Source organism: Talpa europaea, assembly GCF_964194135.1.
Source record: "Talpa europaea genome assembly, chromosome: 11".
NCBI classification, from domain to species: domain Eukaryota; kingdom Metazoa; phylum Chordata; class Mammalia; order Eulipotyphla; family Talpidae; genus Talpa; species Talpa europaea.
The window spans coordinates 94094591-94115817 of NC_140078.1; the positions used below are offsets into that span (position 1 = coordinate 94094591).

Below are 21227 nucleotides of genomic sequence, written 5' to 3' on the forward strand. Positions count from 1 at the left end.
ATCTCTGGTTCACCTGTACCCACCTCCTCCTGGACTGAGAGGGGACACCTGCTCTGGTGCTCTCATGCCCTGGGGAGTCACGTGAGAAGGACTGTGCTCGGGGGTGCCCTCGACCTCCTGCAACTGTGTGCAGAGCTGGGTGTGTGCACTTGCGTGAGAGGATACAGATCTCATGCGTCAGAGTCTCACAGTGGTCCATCTGACCAGAAAAGAACAAGAATCACGGACGAAAGGATTTTTCCTTTTCAAGCATCTTTTATCTCTCTCCCCCAGCCGCCCCCACTGGATCTTCTCTTGTGCTTATGGTCAGATTCTAATCTAAAACCTCTCCTATTTTAATTCCCAAATTGCCATCCTCCATCCTCCGCCCCTCTTGCCTTCCCTGCATTGTCCACCTCCTTGAATGAATAGTGTTACCCGCTGAGTTCACATCCTTGCCTTCTGCTTCCACGCGAGCTCCTGGGTCTGCCCATCTCCATCTGCAGAAATGACTCTTCTGAGGCTGACAGATGCTACTCATCACCTAACCTCATCATGCTCTTTAATCTCCTCCTCCTGACTTCTCTTTAGCCTACGGCCTCTGCCCTTATCTTGCAAACTTTTCCTTCTGATTTTTGGAGTTACCACCTCCTCTCAACTATCCCCCTCCCCCATCTCTTCTCTTACTGCTCACCTTCCTTTCCCTGCTGTTAAAGGGAGCCCTTCTAGAGTTTTCTGTCGCAAACTCCCCTTGCTGTTCTCCTGTCTTTGGGCATCTCCCCCAGGCCCAAATGCAAGCTTCCACTTCTCTCCTGACACCTTGGTCCATATTTAGAACTACAGCCACTACTGGAATCCCTGAAAGTCTCTCTAACATCCCAAAAGCAAGTTCATCATCCAGTCCAGCAAGGACTCTTGCTATTTGGCATCCGTATTCCCCAGAACTGGAGGACTGCCACGTTCTGCCAGTCAGGCACCGAAGATCTGAGCTCCCCTGGACTCGTCATTGTCCTTGTTTTTGCTTTCTCCCTGCACTGCAGTGAGTTATAGACTCTCTTTCCTGTGCCCCTGCCCACTGCTCTCCCTCCAGCCGGGCCCCTTATTGCTCACCAGGCCTGTCGCGAGGGCCTTCGTCTCTTCTTACTCTACCTTGCAGACGCCCATCACCACCACCAGTGCCTGTCCTCACACATGCCCAGGTTTTCTTCCCTGGAGCCTACCCCTGATGTCTTCACTGCTGGCTCAAGAGTCTTCTCAGCCTTCCCTTGCCTACCAAATTACCTAAAAATTCAAAGCCCTTCAAGTTCTTAATCCAAACCATTTCCCCAACATTCCCCTAAACACACCCTGCCTATTCATATTAACCCATGTAAGGCTTCAGTATTTACTATTAGGCTATATGGACAGGTAAGCATTTCAGCTCATGGGCTTGCTTATTAAAGCAAAAAATCTACTATTCTATTTATTCATCAATTTCCTCTTTCTCCGAAACCTGGCTTCCCCTTGTAGGTATAGGGTTTAATCGTTACAGTTCAATAAAAGTATTCTGAGCACCTAATAGCACTAGCAGCCTGGCACCTGCAGGGGAAGAGACACCACTTTTGACATTCTTAAGGCTGAATGAGAAACTCCAAGCATTGGCAGAGGGCGCAGAGCTTTCTCCTGGCCCCTATTTATAGAGTGCCCTGGTGAGCCTCTGACACAAACAATGGCCCACTCAGAAGGATGATGGAAGAGTTTTTAATAAAAGGACAACTCAACAACATTCAGGGAAAGTGTCCAGAAAGGACAGGGAGGAGCAGTTATGGGAACTTAGTAGTAAGAGCAGCATTAGCAGGACGGGACCAGCAGGCACTGCGTCCCTCGGTAGTGGAACATGGCACTGTTACACCGTGGCCTGCAGACAGAAAGCTGGGGTATAAGGTGCCCCCATTTCTCTCTCCCCCCATTCTTTGATCTCTGGTTGGTGCCTCCTGTTGGTCAAGCCCAATCAAAAGCCATGACAGGAGAGCCTGGCTTGAGCTGCCGAAGAGGTCGCGCCCCTGCAGCACATAGGGTGGAGAAAGGCGAAGAGTGGCAGAAACTGCCAGACGTTTATTTCACCACTGGCTCCCAAGGTCTGTCTCCTGGGAGGCAGAAAGACCATCCTGGCTAAAGCTCTGGGCTTGCTCAGGAGCCATGGGTCATGCCACATGTCAGGAGCTTTTGCCTCTGGAGGGCTCTGAGCTGAAATTACTGCAACAAAACCTGTATTTCTCTGCTTTGCCTATCTCCATGTCAGGAAGTGCTCGTTTCTTCACTTCTTATCTCTCTGTCACTTTCCTTTCATGCTGCCAGATGGTTTCAAAAAAATTACTGGGCAGATATAAACTCAGATTAAATTAAGTAACACATGTTAATTGTTACTAACAGTTTACATTACAGCTTATATTTTACATTAGATTGCACCGGTTGAGCAACCAGAAATTTCTAATGGGAAAGCTAACTTAATTTTCAAGGAAAATGACATTGATGTGACTGGCATGTTTTATTTGATAGAAACTCCAAAGAGGACACCCAGCAACCTCCTTGAGGCCCCAGCTGAAGCCCAGCAGGAGGAAGGGCTGGGTGGCAGCCTCGATGATGGTCTGCTTCTCCTGGGCATTGTTTGACATCCCCCTCCTCTTGTCACCCCTTGCTCCACACTGCTCTTCCCCTTGGACCCCCCCCCCCCGCCACCCCACAAGCGCCCAAATCCATCACCTGACACTGGAGGGACTGAAAAGCTGGGGCTGGGGAGGTGGTGGTAAGATTCACTGCAGTGGTACCCGCCCTGTCAGGGAGGGACAGAGAAATGAAAAAGAGGAGAACATACTCAAGAGAACAGCCTGCATCCGCTAGGCCACATGGACCTCTCTGGGTCAGGACAAGGAGCCAGGAGTCCTATGGGGTTAAAGTGCTGGTTTTCATAGGGACTGATTCTCTGCAGAACAGCTCCAAGGGCACAGCAGCCCCTGAAGGGTGACTGAAGAGTTGCTCAAGAGCATGGGATCTATAGACTCTGAAACAGACCCAAATCAATAGCCTTCCCTTGGAAACCTATAAATAGTTTCCTGAAACCACGCCTCTGCCTAAGATCCAGGGACACTCTTTGCAGTAGTTCCCCTGTGTGACATTGCTCATCATCTGCACAAACCCAGAGTGACCCTGGGCCCACAGGACAACCAGAGTTGGGCGTGTGTGTGCCCAAAACCAACGTGTCAGCTGCCTCTGTATGTGCTGGTATGTAGGAGGGCTGGTGGGTGTGTCTTTAGAGAAACTTACACTCTACAGAAATGGCTGAATTCTATAATTCATTTAACTTTTGAAGGGTAAGTGAACAATGCCCTGAGTTTGGGCAGGACATAGGTAGATCCCTCTAAGATGGGAGCAGAGGACAGCTAGCCAGGGAGAGGCTGGCCTATTAAATCCCTTTATCTCTCCTCACAAGTTCTTTGAGTGTCCCTGTCCCCCACACCAGGATGGCATTGCTCATGTCTTCTCTACTGGGCTCAAAACCACATGAAACCAGTAAATAAGCCCATTTTTCTTGCTTTCTGTGCATGACTGTGTCAGTCTAGGGAGCTAAACGTGAACGTTGCGACACACTCCTGTAGGATGAGGAAAAAACACTGCACATGTTTCTTTTACTTTCTATCCATATTGCTTTCCCATAGTTTTTAGCTGATTGCTCTCTTGTCCTCTGGGTTATCTTTTTCTACAGGGGACATCTGCCCTCCTACACATCAAAGCTAGGAAGATTTTGAGTATCAAACCACTAAAAGAAAGTTATTGCAGGGCAGATCGACAACTTGGGGCTACCTGGCACTTTAAAAAGACCCAGGGGTCCTTCCTGGTGGCACAAGGGGTTAAGACGCAACCTATGAAGCTGTCCACAGCCACTGCAGCATGAGTTCAATCCCCGGCCAGGGAGCTAACCCACATGGCGCAGCAGACCTCTCCCACTCGTCTGCTGCTCCCCTCAGCAGTGTATTTCGTCAATCTGCCTGTTCTGTTCCCCACTCTGTCTTTGGTGAATCCTCTCACCACCCCCCACACACCTCTGGCCTGTACCCCAGTTCTTGTATGCATATATAAATAAATCTTAAGAAAAAAAACCCAGAACACCCACTCAAATACACACTCAGATCATGTCAATTCTGCAGGCTCACAGATAACATGTAGGAGAGGATCTTCAATCCAGCCACGGAATCTAGACACTACGTCTTATTTCTCCACCTTGGTTTCTACCTGCTTCTCCAGTCTTGGAATTCACCTTCCCTACTGCCTTGTTGACCATTTGGGTGGCTTGCTCTTGGCACTGACATTAGCATTTGTTTGGCCCCATGAACACGTGACATATGCCTTGGCTCAGTGGAGCTTCCTAATATGGTTCATTCCTTCCTGTCCTTACCAGGTGATGGTATCTGGCAACCCGCCCACTGCCCTGTGCCCCATGTAGTTTACAGAAAGAATGGGAAGCCTTAGGATGGTTCCCCAAATTACCCGAGGTTGAGTGGCACAGATTTCCTGACACGATGCAGAAAACCACACTCCCTGGAGAAAACAGAAGTATGGATTCATCTTTAAAACATGAGACTGTACAACTGTGGCAGCAAGGAGACTTAAGTAGTGATCCAGGGCTTTAATAGAATTTTGTCTCCTCATGTCCCAAGCCCAGCACCAGTCCCCAAACCTTTCTCCCTGATAAGAACAAATGTGGATGTAACTTACTGTAAATTGGATCTGGCAGCCACCCATGATGTAATCCAGGAACGAATGCATCTTGTGGATCTGCACGGAACAGAGAGGAAACGGTGTTAGTAACAGTGTGATCTGTCTCCCAGACTGGAGGCCCAGATTCAGTGTTTGGCTTCCAAGACAGAGGACAGAGAAAATCTGTAGGGAAAAAAATGGGTCAGTTGATTTTATTCTGTGAATGGACAAAAAGCAAGAACTTCTCAGTTCACATGGGCCTGTGAAGTACAACACCCTGTGGCAAACACCCTCTGTTCCCCTCTCTTTTGGTTTATTCACAGCTTAATCAGCTTCTGCCTCTGGGGTGAGTCCAACACTCTACTTTCTCTACTTTCAAGGATCATCACTGTTTTGAAATCAATAAGGTCTCACACTTGGCCTTGGTCTTGTTCCCAGGTCTGAATTTCAGTTCTGGTAGCACTCTTCCTGCCACAAATAATCTAGATTGGCAGCTGCAAGGTGACAGTGACCTGAGAAGGCCTTTACTGACAGTTCCCAGTTAGTCAGGTGCCTCCTCTGCCATGAACAACAATGGCTGACATTGACTGAGTACCTACTGTACGCTGAGCACTTAGCATCTGCTACCCCATTTAATTTTTAGGACAACCCTAACGAAGGTTGTACTATTATTAGCATAGCACCCATTTTATGGATGGGGAAATTGAAGCTCAGGTCACCGACCTAGTAGATGGTGGAGGTGTGTACCGATGAGGGCAGTTTGGATTGCAGAGTTGTCCTTTTCTGTGCTAACGGTCAGGCTGACCCCTGCTTTCTGTCCATCCACCAACGTCTGTGTTCTCATGTGCCTAACTGATGTCTGGTCTTATTTTCTGCCTCTTTATGATTCTGTTGTGTGGCTCATGGTGGCACTCATCTATACATTTATTCAGTGAAGATTTATCGAGCCCTGCTGTGCTCCAGATGCAGGGGTATCATGATGAGAAAAACAGACATGGAGCCTGCAGTCATGGAACATACAGGCTGACCCCCTTTGCCTGGAAATCAGCAATTGTGATATTTGGCCCTCAGGTCTCAGACAACCTGATGTTCAGGGAAATTTCTAGGAGGCTGACCCAGAAACCCCCATGTTGGTATGTCTGGGGTACCACCTCCTGGAGGCACACACCTATTGGCAGACTTAGCCTGGCACGCAGGTCCACTGGGCCCTCTGAAGAGTGTCTGATCCTGGCTTGCCTCATAGCTGGGATACCCTACCATTGTCTGCAAATCAAGGAAATAAGAGCTAGGAAGTGAGTTCAGGAACAATGGCCTCTGAGTGCCAAGGGATCAACTCGTGGAAGATCAGAACAGATCTACTCACAATCACAGAGAGATTGAAAAACCACTGAATGGATTGGTCTAGATCTTCTTTTCCTGTGTCTAGGAATTAGCTAACCCTGGGGGGCAGTCCCTTCCTAGGTCCCCAAGAAGTCAAAGCACCATCAAATATAGAAAATAAAAGATAGGATAAAACATTGATCCCAGATTAATCATTAATTGGCTCAAGGGGTGGGAATGTGATCCAAGTCAGGCCAATCTTTTCCTTCACTCTTTTGTTATATGAAGATATGCTCCTGGCAGCCAGGGGAGGCCAATCTTGGGAAGGAGCCTGATATAGTGAAGTGAAAAGGGATGTCACTTAAGTCACACATTCTGGAGTTAGACAGACACAGGGTTAAGATCTCAGCTCTTCAATGTACCATTTGGGTGACTCTGAGCTAGTTACATGATCTCGCTTAGAAATCTCAGGATTGCAATAAGTGTTAGAATTTTTATAGTTACTTTCATATAGTAAGTACTCAACCAGTTACAGAATTATTCTCCGATATTACTTAAGAGGTTTCACTATCAGCACATGGGATTTTTTGAAAAATTGGAAATTTCTGAAAAGTCATTCTGGAAGAAATTTCTAGGTCCTTTAATCATGACATAAAGTCTTATTTTCATGATATCCTTTCAGCATGGGTAAGGGGTCAGATATCAAACACTGAAAAACATATAGTAGGTGCTTTAGAAATGCTGGATGTGCCCTGGGGCTCTCCCTCTGATGCTGTCCTAGGCAGAGAAGAGCCTGACTTGTGACCGCCTAGGTCTCTCTTATCATAGGGGGTTGGCCTTTCCCTGAGGGCATGGACCTTAGGCCATATCAATGACCAGATCTCCCACACTTACATTTTGATATTGACCTTGTGATTTTTATTTTAGAAAAGATAAGACCTCTTTGACACTCCCTTTCCTGACCACACAGCCTGAACTCTTCCTCCCAGACATTCCTAGTTTCATGTTTCTGAAACTTGGCTACGTACATACCTTGCACAGATTCAAAATCACAGTGCCCGAGTTCTTATAATTCTTCTTCTTGGCTTTGTACTTGGGGTTGATGCACTCCCACTGGACCTGCAACAGGGAGAGTCACAGCGTGAGAGGCTGCTCAAGCACAACTATAGATGCCGATGGCCAAGCCCCAGGTGCTACTGCAGATGGACATGAGGCTGCACGATGGTCTCTAGGTGATGGCCCTTGCATGAAGGGGGACAGTGATGTTGCCAGTGGAGAGCGAGGCTGGTATCATACAGTCAGGTTTGCATCCCAGTTCCTTTGCTTTCCAGCTGTGGACCTTTGGCAAATTACTTTGTTCCTTTATACCTTGGATATTTCTTCTATAAAATGGAGCTTACGATATTTATTTCATGGGATTATTCTGAGGATTGAATAATAAATCTATGTAATACATTCAGAACATGAATGTTTACTAGTCATGGGGTCAAATCAGCAGAGGGAAGGAGAGATCTGCAGACACAGTTGTATGCATTGAGCAAATGGGTTAATTCAGATTAAGCTTTTAATTCTCAAGAATGAGAGTTTACTACTTCTCAAGAATTGTTAGTTTATTTCTACCTAGTCTGGTTAAGTCCTGACATCTGAAGGAAGAGATTTGAAAACTGAACAAGATAGTGCTTGTGGCCAGGCCAGGCACAGGTCTCTAAGGAAAATGGCCTTTGTCAAAGCCACTGAACACTCTGCTGTCCCTACTTTCTGCTCCCTGGGGACAGTGGGCCCCTAGGAAAGAGTAGCTGGCACCTGGTTTGAGGTTCTCCAGAGATGAAGGAAATATCTGAAGAGAAGTGGTTCATCTGGGAGGAAACCAGGAATCACCAATAAAAGAGTAGCACATTGAGATGGGGGGGACCGTCAAAGGGGTGCATTACCAAGTGGTTACCACTGTGGGCAAGCAAGGCATATTTCTGCGGGAGCTCTGAGAAACCACAGAGCACACTTAGAGTTTGCTACCTGGAGGGCAAGACAGCTGGGTTGGCCACCTCCCATCTCCCACTAGCTCTTCCCTGAGGGCTCCCCCCGGGGAGGTGCTCCATTTGCCCTCATGCCCTCAGCCTGCTTTGAGCTTCAGAACAGCAGAGGAAACCTTGGGGAAGAGGCCAATTCTGTAGCTGAATGTTGAGCAGGTAAAACTAGAAGTTACATGAGTAGGAGAATCCAGACAGCAGGACTGACTGATTTATAACTATGTGAAGGTACGTGTGTCCGGAAGAAACACAGAGGAGCCTTAGATTTTGGTAGGAAGCAGCGAATTCCCAATGTGCTCCATGGTTTGTGGAAGTGTTTAGGCACATGTGCTGGCAGCAGGTGTGTGAAATGATGGCACCAGATGAAAACGTGGGACCCATAATGAAAATTTGGAGACATCAACTAACTTCTCCAAAGCACTGCATGTGTCATTAATGTCACTGTGTGGTGGAAATGTAGGTCTGGAAAATTCTACTACTCATAGCAGATATTTTGGGAGTGCTAGCTATGTGCTAGGCCCTCTGCTAAAGACAGTTGTTGATAGATAATTTATCTCCACAAGATTCTAGGTGGATTGCTTTCACATTCATTGCTTTTAGGAGAGAAAATGGAGGCACACAGACATCTTAAGGCTACAGTTAAAGGGAATTCGAAACATTCTTACCTAACCTCTCCACTTTGCTGATGGCTAATTCGCACATGGGGTGGTGTCTTGTTCAGGGTGACCCCAATTGCTTTGGGTTGGGCTAGTCTGAGGATCTAGGCTTTCCAATCCCACCACCCTCCCTGTGGTCACACATAATCATTATTGATGCCTTTCTCTAGACTGGGTGGAGCTGGGTGCCAAGGAGACCTGATGAAAGGGGGTGTGGGGGAACCACGAGCCACAAACCACATACCTGTTTCCCTTCCAGGGCACCTCTCATCTCCTTGAATGTCGAGGTGAATTCTCCAATGAAGTCATGTTTGCCGTTGGAGTCCCAGTCCCATACTATGCACTGCAAGAGAAAGGAAGTGTCTATTTTCCCTTCAGATTCAGAATCACAGCAGCTGACGGCAGCATGAACTTCATGAGGAAGAGTTGATGAAAAGTGTTTGGTCTGGAAAGTCTAGTGCGTAGGGTTGCAGCTTATGGGTCGACTCCAGCACTTCTCTCTGTTCCCACCACCCCTTCTCACCTGCTTCTCTGTAGTGGTCTTTTAGGCTTCACCACCCCCTTCCCCCTATTCACAAAGATTAATGTTCATTTTCTGCTTAAAATCAAATTATCTATAGGCACCAGGTCTTCCAAGGTCTGTCAACATCAGAGTCCCCCAGTATTCTCAGATTCACCCTTTGCAATCCATGCCTGTGGCATGCTTAGAGGTTCTCTGTTGTGTGGTTGGTGGGAATGAAAAGCACTTGTTAAGATTTTTTTTTGAGGCATCTTAAAGGTGACTTTCTCCGTTGTGCTCTCTTTTTAAATATGCAAGCTTCAGCAGATAATCCTTTGCTTGGAAAACATATCAGTAAGCTCTGTGGTTATGAAGGAGAATGTATTCGAATAGATCAGAATGGAAGAGGTTAAGACAAAGGAGCTAAACTGCTCTGCTGAATAAAATAATGGTCAAGTGGAGTTTTTTCCCTTGTAACCAGAGACACAGAGGTAGGACCCGGGGACCTGCACTGAGAATAAATTAGGGCAGGATTCACCAGAGGCCTGAGGGTGAGCCCAGCCTTGGATGGGAGGAGGGGAGAGACATGTAGGGAACTTTGGAAACTGGAGGTGTAATTTTCAAGGTCAAATTATTACGAACTTCTCCCCTCCAAGCCCCTTTCCTGCTTTCCCTCTCCTGCTATCCCTGAGATTCTAGTGAGTCTACTATCACAGCAGATGGGGCGATCACTAAGGGGTGGCTTTTAGGGTAAAAGGGAGGGGTTGTTCCAAGTTTTCGGACAAACAAACCAGAGAGTAGTGCAATAAGGCCCACACAAGGACTGGGGATTGCAGAGGGAGGGTGTGGCAGATGAACCCTAGGAGTAGAACCCCACAGATACGCTGGGAGTGGGGTGAACTTCTTCAGTCACATGGAATTAGAATTCAAGTTATTCTGTTTAGATGTTAAAAGAAAGTTTGACTGCAAAAAGTTGGAGAATTACAATTAAAATTCAGTTAATGGCGTTACTTAATTTACACTATTCAGTTGTTATCTGTTTTCTCATTTGGTAGGTACTAAACATAAGCTACCAAGATTAGCTGTTACCATCCCAAGGTGAGGAAAATGCTCAGATGTCCCCAGATGAGCCATGATGGACATGTGTCTACAAGGACAACCATTGTTGTTCTTATCCATGGCGTAACTACAGCATAACCTGGTGTGGGAATCACTTAAGTACTTAAGGCACCATCATGGGGAAATTCCAATTTAATGCATGACTCCAAAGAGGAGAAAACAGAGTTTCAAGAGGAAATGACAAAGAAGTAACAGAGAAAGTATCTGCCCCATCATTATACCCACCCATCTAAAAGCAAAATAATCTGCTTAAGAAAGAGCAAGTGCTTTCTTACTGGAAATTTTCAAGTTGAAATTGCATGACTGTGCACAAAAAATATGGTAGAGAAAGTCAAGGACAGACGGTTCCAGAGAACTGGGTGGGAAGTTCTTGGAACTTTCTTGTAACTACTTTCTTCTAGCTTACCAAGATGAGTAGTCGTTGCACAGTTTGCCAAATAAAGTCAATAAAACTCCAGGCCAGGCAATGCCACTTTGGTAAAGTGATGTTCAACGTCATTCATTTCAATGGACAGTGACTCAATCAATGATTTGGTCACTTGGAAAAATTGCTCAGGAGGTGCGGGGTGGATTCACAGTATCCAGGGACCAGCAGTTACTCAGAGCCACTTGTTTCTGTTTGCTGGTCCTTCCTACAGGCCCTGACACGCACCACTTGTTATTTGGAGCAGGAAACAGAAGAAAGCTTGCTGGACTGGAAGTAGAAAGAGAAAGAGGGCTCCCCTGATGGCAGAGTGGTTGAGCACTGGCTGTGAAGCTGCCTGCAGCCTCTGCAGCGCCAGTTTGATCCCTGGCTGCCTGCGAGGGTCCCACGTGGCACACAGACCTCTCCTGTCACATCCGCTTCTCCCCTCAGCAGTGTATTTCGTCAGTCTGCCTGTTCTGCTCCCCGCTCTGGCTCTGGTGAATTCTCTTACCCTCCCGCACTTCTGACTATACCCAGTGCTTGTATCAATAAATAAATAAATCTTTAAAAAAAAAAAGAGAGAGAGAAGGGTGATTCTGGGACCCTGTCTTTAAGGCTCAAACTTCGGTGGTCAACACAGCCACAAGACGGCTGAGCTCAACAACTTGGCCTCTACCTTCATAGAAGGTAGCTAGAAGAAAGTTCCAAGGCAAAGGGGCAGAGCAAATGGGAGAAGAGCAGTAGCAGCGGCCTTCTAACACTCCCTGCATCAGGGAGTGCATGGCACTCCCTAACTGCAGCAGAAAACAGGAAAAGCAAGAGTGTGTCTGACCCTAAGCAAAGGCCACACGGCTCCGTCTTCCCAGAGGTTTTCTGTCACACCTTAGTTAGCTACTATCCCTCCTTATCCCTGCCCAGCACAGCATGCAAGATGTATGCAACATGCTCTCCCTGGGGCAGGAAGGGAGGACACTGAACCCGTGGGCTGGAAGTCGAGGCAGGCTGATGGGCCTGGTCGTGGCCACGGGCAGCCCCGCTGCTCACAAAAACCATGTTTCGTCCACCCTCCTGCATTTCTCATTTGGCAAGGGCGTGATTCTATTTTGACCTTTTTCAGAAGGAATCCCAAAGGAAGGCACAGGGAAGCAGAAAAAGAAAACTGCTGTCTCTCCCTCTCTTTGGCCACGAAGTTGACTTGTGACAGCTCAGATGCAGCTGACAGAGGAACGTGTCTTGGAGGAAAGTAAACAGATCAAGTGCCCTGCAGAAAAACAGGCAGAGGCAGGTTTTGGTGTGAATCCTACAGAAGCCTTGACAGATGCATGAGGGATCAGCCTAAGACCATCTACAAAGCCGGAAAGCCATCCTGAGTCCCTGAATGGCACAGGGAGCTGAGGTACAAATGGCAGAGCTCGCCAGCTTGGGCGAGTCAACGCCCTCATTTCACAGAGAAGGGAGGTGACTTCACCCATAACAGGGCTGGAACTAAAATCCAGTTGTCTTTCCTTCTTTGTCTTAACCACTATTTCGCAAACTGCAAGTGCTGATAATTAAACTTAGGCAGCGCGGGCCACGAACCAGAAATGAGCTATGTCCATTTTACAGATGAGGAAACTAAGGAGAAACAAGTAAGTCTCCCAAGACCATGCAGCTAACACTAGGCAATCTTTGAACTAAAGGAAAGTAATCTTCATAGATTGTGTTAAATGATCAGCTTTTGTGAAACCACGCCACTTGTGTGTTTGGTCTTCACGCCTTCACAGCAGCCCTCAAGTGACAATATTATTCCCACCCACAGGTAACTGCCCTTCGCAGGTGTCATTCATGAGCTCAGAGTGGTGAAGCCACTTGACCACACACCTAGAAAGTGGCAAAATTACAGTTACTTATATATATGGTCTTCTGCAATTCAACAAGAAACCCAACCACAAAGAGATCATGCCAAGTGAAATAAGTCAGGGGAAAGAGAAATACCAGATGGTTTCACTCAGATATAGAGTAAAAAGAAACAAAATAAAGGAACAGGCAAAAACTAAACCAAAGTGAACCTTAGAGACATGCCTGCAGAACTGAGGTTACGGCAGGGGCAGCGGGGGTGGGAGGCTGAGATGTCTATGGTGGAGGATTATGGGTACTTCAATGGGTGTGATGTAGTAACATACATTTGAAGAGGTGTGACTCTATACCCCTAAATCATATGCAGTGTTGTAAACCAACGTTGACTCAACAGCAAATAATACAATGGAAAATAAAGTCTATTCTGGCTGACATACATATATGCATACAAACATACTAATTACACACATACTACACACAGACATGTATAAAGAAACACCAACACAGGCAGAAGGAGACTTTGAAGAAGCATCCTGGCTCCCTAATTCAATGCAGCACTGCCTTAAGCAGGCAAACAACACTTAGGAGAGTCACATTGCACGATGCCCAGGAGGGAAGGGCAGAGAGTATGTGGGTTTTATCTTGCCAGTTCACCCATCTTCCCGCTGCTGGACCGCAGCCAAACACAGAGACATTCCACAACAAAGTGTATCACTCTTGGAAGCTCTCACTGGAGATTTATGGCATCGGAAGGCTTGGTTAGTTCAGATAAGCTTTAGAGGCTCCCACATGCTTGTCCAAACCCTTTTAACTTCACACCTCACTACTCTTGAGGAAGATTGAAAATTCCCATGGCTGTGTGGGCAGAGGCTTTGACAGTGACTTATGCCTCAAGATTTCAATAAGAGCTCTATCTTCATGATCAGAGTCAGTCCACATTGGTTCAACCCATACCACTCTCTCCCACCAAGTTAACAGATGGATCCGAGACCCTTATATTAGATCAGGGGATGGCAGGATGGTTGGACTCGAGATACTTCCTTGTGTGGATTGCAAGTGTTAACACAATCTCTTCCAAATGCACAGGTATAAAGTAATGTAAGAGTCCAATAGGCTCTTGGGGTACAGTGCACACTATCCTTAACATCTGATGAAGCACTGCCATCCTACCGGGGTTAGGCATTTATAAGGGCCTCCTCTCTCTCTTTAGTCTCGCTGTCTCTTATCTACATCTCTAACTCTGCAAATTTCTTGAGACACATTTATTTTAATGATCGATCTATTCTAGAGCAGGAGGCAGAACAAGTGTCTGTGGATTTTATTTTTCCTACCTGATGGTTTTCTTTCATTCATCATCAAATCTGAGTCCTTCTACTGTAACAGGAAATGAGTTAGGTGCAGTACATGAGAGAAACAAATGGAAAAGATAGATGAATTTGGGTAGAGACCCAAATAAAGCTTATGGTGCAGTGATTAAAAAAAGATATTAATCACATCTGGAAAAAAATGTAAAATTAAAGTGTACATAATTGGGACTAAACAAGTGTTGGTTGCATAAGTGAATGAGGGAACAAAACTAACATGTGAGTAGGATCTTGTATGCAATGATTTTGGAGTACTTTTCACAAATGGTGAGCAATAATTTCCTCCAAATGTTTTGGGGGATCTGTAGGAACCAGCTTAGAAACCTCTGTTTCATTTAGGATTAGGGGTATAACCTATAAACTCATAACCTGATAACCTCAGAATCATTAAATGACTCTCAAGCGTCTGAGACACATCATCTACATTATGTGCTGTGCAAAGAAGTAGAAGTTTACCCATGAGTCTTGGTGAGAGACACTAAAAAGAGAAGTGCTTTGGGGTAAAAAATCTCAACATTCTGAATAAAGACTTGCCTTTCATTGAATTACAGAAACAATGTGTGGCACAGTTCTCAGGAGCACTGGACAGAGTCAGGAGCACTAGACAGAGTTGGGGTCTTGGTCTCAGAATGACCATTACCTTTTTAGGCAGGATACTTCATGTTTCAGGGGCTGAAGGGTATCATCAAGAGGAGAAAGGGTTATACTCAATGGTCCTCAAGTTCCTGTACTACTTTTAAAATGATTGAAAAGTTCAATAATTTCCTCTTCCTTCACTAGTGTCACTGCCAACCATCAGTGAGTTCATACTTGATCAACTCCAAGAAGGATCCCTGGGTCATGCTTTCTATTGAACCAACCACTCACTTTCAGAGTCTTGTTCTGGTGAGTCCTTGCACCCAAATGCAATCTTCCCACTTGATTTCTACCTAATAGAGATCTAATGCCAACAGCTATTGTTACATTTCCCCTGAAAAATATCAAATGAAACTTTTCAAACTACAAAGTACTTATTTGACATAGGGGTATTCCATGTTAGATTCTCTAAACCTATTGTAAAAGCTGAATTCCAGTTGCCTGATGAGCTGGAGTAAGCGCCCTCTGACTGACTGAATAGGGGTGATATGTGGAAGCTTTAAGTTCCTCAGCTCAGAAGCCACAACTCCCTAATTTTCCTGCGAAGTATCCTATATTGGAGATCTGATAAATACCTGCTTTTGTCCTGTGAATATGTTTGATTTTTTTTTAAAATACAGTTGGCATTTGAGTTATTTCTTTGTGTAGGCGGTCATTGGCCAAGAAGTACATCTCATTGAATTTTCACCACAAAGCTGCCAGATAGGTGCTGATAATGACATTCGAAGGAAATCGAAGCCCAGAGACATTAGGTGACTTTCCTGAGGTAACTCAGCCAGAAAGTGGTAAAGTTGGGATTTGAATCTTAGTCTCTTGGGAAAGAGTCTCTGCTTTTCTGTACACCCTAGTGGCGTGTTTACTCATCACTGAATGGATATTTATTGAATATCTACTATGTTTTCTGTAACTTTCTGGGCACTGACTCTATGATACTAGTTGTATGATGTGAATCCACCCCAGCATCTACCAAGCCCTAGATCTTTCTATACAATTCTTTGGTTGGGTTGGCCTTCTGGAGGCAAATTCAGAGACGTGAGGTATTTCAAACAGAGGAATGATACAGACTACCAATGTCGAGAGACTCCTCTGGATGCTGAGTAAAGGATGAATAAATGGGGGAAACGAATCCACGGTGAGCCTGAGGTAAACCTGTGGCACCAGAGAGCCTGCGAAGGTAGTAGGGAAGTGGCAACTACAGGTCTCAATCTCTAAGTAGATCCTGGAATGGACGGAGAAGAAGAGGATGAAGAAATTGGGGTCTGCCCGCAAACTTTTGGCTTGGGTAATTCAGTGGACACTTCATCTTGATGGGAATCACAGGAAGAACAGGTCTGAGGATCAAGAGAGAGCTGAATATTTGGCTATGCTGAACCCCCACATTCTTGACCTCTAATAAATGCCATGATTCTCTGGACTCATGACAGGTAATCATTGTTTCTTCTAGAAAAATGCCCGTGTCTCTGTTTCTAAATGAGCCATGCTGCTGGTGGTTTATTGATTGCTATAATTTGATGCCTGGAGACAACCTCCTGTTGGGTCCCTGTGGGGGTAGAGGCGCTTGAAGACCGAAAAAGAACAGATGACTCCATTTGTATGGCTTAATCAGTCTGGAAACCACAAGCTGGCAATGCGGGGCTTTCTGACAGGCAGGAGGAAGCCTTGGCACAGCCTGGCAACTTGATTATTGTGTTTCCAACATAAGCTCATTGATTTGCTTCTCTTGTTAAATTATTACCTCGGCAACCATGATAGGTGTTCAATAGTTGGAAGTTTGAATACAAGAGAAAAAAAGCAGATCCTACAAGTATGGAGAAGTAAGTCACTCTTAACAGTTTTGTTGTTGCCTGTTCCAAGTCATTTCTGGGTGTTTAAGTTGGACTAACCCTCTATGCATAAGACAATATGAAATAAACACAGTCTTCCAGATAGGTTCACAAAAATTGTTCCAGATCCTCGTACATCATCACTACCATTGACCAAGGTCCTTCTTCTGTTCTTGGGTCTATAATATTTCTTTGGCCTGCTGCGATGTCTAACCTCTCTTGTGAGCACAACAGGACACTCAGGCCTCTTTAGGGTTCTGCTAACCTCTGGACTCCGCTCACTCATGGTTCTTTCTGGAAAGCATTGTATCTTACCTGGGTCTCATTGTTGGGTTTTTACTCAGGAATTGGCTTCTGACTAGAGTCTTGTGGGGATTTACTACAGCCACCTTAAAACCAACTTAGAATAATCCTTTTTTTAATATTTCACTTAGTTCCAGTGATGGGGTCTCTATGTCACTTAGTTTTCTACGTAGACTCAAACATTCATGGTCAGTCTTTGCCTCATTGAGTTCTGATGCTTACTTCATGTGAGAAAATATTTGGAAATTCCTGGACAAAACAAGAAAACCAAAAATTTGAACTGAGTCATTAGTGTAAAGTTACTACTGGTGAAATCACTTGTCAAAGAGAATCAATTCTCATCTTCTGAACAATAATTATTATAGACAGACTTTCTAGAAGAACAGTTTTCTGAGATAGGAATACTTGGTTCTGAGTCAGCCTGGATGACATCTGATTCTTTCCATCCAGAAGGAGTCAGACACATATTTGCAAGATGGACAAGCAGAGAGTTGAGGTTTTGACAGTGGTAAGCAGGGCCACTGACCTATCTTATCAGACTTATTACCCAAGTAATTGAACTTTCCTTCTCACTCCATTTCTATCACTGGGGAGACCAATCGCTTTATTTGTCTCTGGGGAGACGAAACTGAACTTCTCTAGTGGAAGTATAAACCTATCCATTCACTGATGGGAATGGCCCTCTTTGTAACAGCCTCATCAATAACTGCTCTTGGAGGCTAGCAAAAGTGCTGGAAACTAATTAGGAACTTTTTCTGGTTATCATAACAGCCAATGTATTTTTAATGGCAGCTTTTGATAAAAGAACCCAGGTTTTCATCTAAATTCCAGTCTCTACATCAAGGCTATCATTTGAAAGAGCAGCAATCAAAATTTATTAATCCATGCAGTAGGAGGGTATTTTATGAGTTCATTTCATAGCGTACCAGTTCTATTGGAGGTTAAGAGATATTAATGGAAAAAAAGGCCTGGATCTTCACATGAGATAATAATAATTATCTTGGGGTAATATTATATTGGGGTAATAAAAGTTAACCATTTATTGCAGAGATCATCAGAACCTTTGAAATACCTGTGTGCAGGGCACATTACAGTGTGAGATAAACCAGTTTCCAAGGGACCGAAATTCAGGGGGACACTCATTCTCTGGGTTCTTAAAGTACAGGGCTGGTCATGCATGAAACTAAGGGTGGGTGCTTCCTTAATTTTGCTCTCATGTCTCCTGTTTCTAAGTCTTGCCTTAGAATTCTAAGTCTCATTAAAGTGCACTGTGAAGAATTTTCAGGATTTGAAGGTAATACACAAGCCCCCCAACTTTTTTGTCTAAGGAATGTATATATCTGTTTGTAGATAGGTAAACTGTGTCATGCAATTAAGTGTCTTGGAGAAGAAGTTGAAAAAGTACATGCATTTTTTTATTCAGTAATTTTTTTTTTTGGACAAGGCACTGGGGATGTGAAAATAAAAAAGAAATAGTCTTTTTCCTTAAAATGTTGACATTTCATAGGCACAATCATTCCAAATAAGCCAGGTTTACACTTCAGTCGATGCCAGGTTAGAGGCCTTTCTAACGTGGAGGGCTGTGGGATTGTGGTGGATGGCTTTGAACTCCACTGGAGCTTGAGGATGGGCAGTGAAGGATTCGAGGGGGAGCTGTGTCGGGAGCTGCACATGGGAGGAGCTGCTCATTTCTCAACAATCTTGAGAAATGAGAGGGTGACAAAGCTGCTGGGCGGGAGCAGCAGAAAGTGTGTGTGTGCTGAGGTTATGAGCCCACAGGGTGCCTGGGGGCCACATGCTGCTGGGATGGAGCCCTGGAGAGGATGATGGTTTCATGAAATGGACTGGCTTTAAAGAAAGGCTACTCTGGCAGGTTTATGAGAGTGGAGGCTTGAGAGCAAAAGTATGGTATATGTGCTGTCGAAGCGAGCACAAGAGAGAGCAAAAGTATGGATACAAGTACATAAACATCCATCATAGGCCAGTATGCAACCAGAAGGGTACAGGACACACACACACACACACACACACACACACGGAATCAACAGAACAAACAAGAAGATCAAGATCCTAACCATGGGCTATAAGGCCCTGAAGGTCTCTCTGGGGAGAAGCAGGGGAAATGAATGGCAGTGCCTGTGCCATCTGAGTCTAGATAAGAAAGAGATGCCAAGAGAGAGAGAACAGAATCCCCCACACACCTCCGAGGACCTGGCTCTTCTTTCTTGCCTGACACAGGACCATCACTTCAGAGAAGACTCCACCTCAGCACAGGGTCTCATTTCTAAAGGCAGCGATGTGGGAATCTTGTAGATAAGCCTCTATGTTCATACAAGAGAAATCCGCGCTAATCGGGAGTCATGTCTCTCCAGTGGCTGTTTTCCTCTCTAGAATGAATCTCCATGTTGTCTCCAGTCTCCCTCTTGGAGACAGGGAATGTAGGGTTTTTGAAGTGACAGGTAACAACTGCAGATAGAGCCACAGGCCCTTCTGGATGACTGTCACTTATGCAAATACACTCTGTATGTGACTTGGTCTTATCTACTCTTGCTCATGGTGATATTAATAGGCCCTTCTCATTTCTGGACAGCTTAAAGAGAACAAATTACAAAATGCAGGGGGTGGGGCTATTGCAGAAAAGTACAAAGAGCTTATTTTGAAGCAAATGGCAGATGGAAAACTAAGCAGAGGCCGGGGCTGATAGGCAAAGAAAGAAAAAAATCAAGATTGGGTGAGGCCTAAAAAGAGAAAACTAGTCTAGCAGATAAGGAGGAACTGAGAGACTCTATATTGGCCATCCTCCCAAAAGTTCTAGGCTAACAACCAAGGTCAAACAGCAAGATTGGGCTGAATATCAAGGCGCTGCGGGCAGCTTTACATCTGGATCTGAAAGACAAAGTTCTTAACAGTACTGGGCCTCAGTCCACCACTATGGAGCAACACTCCAGACAGGGAAGTGCTGAAACATCACAAGTCAACCTTGACACACCACATGTTGCCCAGTGACAAGTGTTTGTACAATATGATTGATCACCCTGCAATTTACTTTGTCAATCAGTCACAGAGTTAATTACATGTTACTCCTGGGCACTATTATAAATAATGGTATGGCAAATAGTGTTAGGTTTAATGGGCCTTAACGTTCAGCTATTAAATTGATGACACAGCCACATCAGTATTGATGAACAGGGACCTTCTCCATCCAGGATAATTTATATCACTAAGTGTAATGGGCTATCCCGTTCCCATTTTTGCCAAGACATTATTCACACAGATACAGGCGATGAATCCATCAATAAAGTAGGAACAAATGTATTTTGTTTTATGAGTTTTTTTTTTAAATCCCCTGATAAATGCTGATCATAAGGAACAGGGATTTTTGTATTGCTGATAGAGAGCTTAAAGAGAATGGTGAGCTCACCATAAAAGTTGCCAAGATGAAAAATTAAGACTCATTCTGGAAGAATAAGTTGTATCTAACTACAGCCTCTTCAGGAGGAGCCTTTGAATGTTCATACACTTTGTTCCTTCCTACCCATTCCCCACACACCTTGTGGCTTTCCTCATCCTTCAAATACCATCTTAAGTGGCATACTTTTGAGAAGTCTTCCCCGACCTTCTGGGCTTGATTAGAAGCCTGTAACAGGCTGGGTCCTCCACTAGACGACCCTAAGACAAGGATTCATGTGAAAGTGCTCCCAGGAAGGACTAATAGAGGAATGAACGGATGGGCCAGACAAGGGAAGGAGCAAGAGCAGCATATCAAGCAAAATATCAAAAAGGGAATTTTGGCTCAATTTTGCCAAAGATCTTGAATGCCTTGTACTCACATCTCAGAATTGCTTCAACCAGGAAGCAAAGCAAGAGCAGCATATCAAGCAAAATATCAAAAAGGGAATTTTGGCTCAATTTTGCCAAAGATCTTGAATGCCTTGTACTCACATCTCAGAATTGCTTCAACCAGGAAGCAACTGTGCCTGTCATGTGCCTGTCACTGGTTAAGGACTGTCCTGAGCTCTTGGAGTGCTTTGCTCAGGAAATACAGTCAGGCAGCTCCAGGAAAGTCCTCCAGCTAATAGGTTCTGGGAAAGAATGGATGCCAGGAGTTGGTGTGCCCTTAAGTGGTAAAGGGACCCAGTGGCATGGGTAAGACATGCAAAGTGTCTTCATGGTACCCTACACACTCTGTAAAATAGTATTTATCAGGCTGCACAATAGTGGCATTGTTGATCCTCTATCTCTTCTGCTAAATTATAAGTTCCAAGATGGCAGAAGTCATGACTATCTATTTCATCACTTTAATGCCAGTGACTAGTCTAGTAACTGGTTTGTGGTTAGCTCTCAAAAAATAATTCTGAGAGGAGAGAAAATGGAAACGAGGCAGGAAAGGAGACTGGATTACAGAGAGGAGTACACCGGGTAAGGAACCGCATCTCTAACAAATAGTAGTTTTGCTGAATTAGTTTCACTCATTCTAAGCATAAGAATCTTGGCTCTAAATGTCAAGTGTTGTATATCTGTGACA

At 45.0% G+C, this 21227-nt stretch overlaps 1 protein-coding gene across 1 annotated transcript in view; it reads right to left on the reverse strand.

Annotated features, from left to right (window-relative positions):
* The window catches only part of CPNE4 (copine 4), a gene marked incomplete at its 3' end in the record, with an annotated part of 335804 nt that overhangs the window by 25475 nt on the left and 289102 nt on the right, over window positions 1–21227 (reverse strand). The window contains exons 8-10 of the mRNA XM_084247517.1: window positions 8961–9059; window positions 7066–7152; window positions 4732–4791 (exon numbers count right to left, since the gene is read on the reverse strand). Coding sequence (XP_084103643.1) covers window positions 4732–4791; window positions 7066–7152; window positions 8961–9059 — 246 coding nt within the window. The remainder of the gene's footprint in view (window positions 1–4731; window positions 4792–7065; window positions 7153–8960; window positions 9060–21227) is intronic.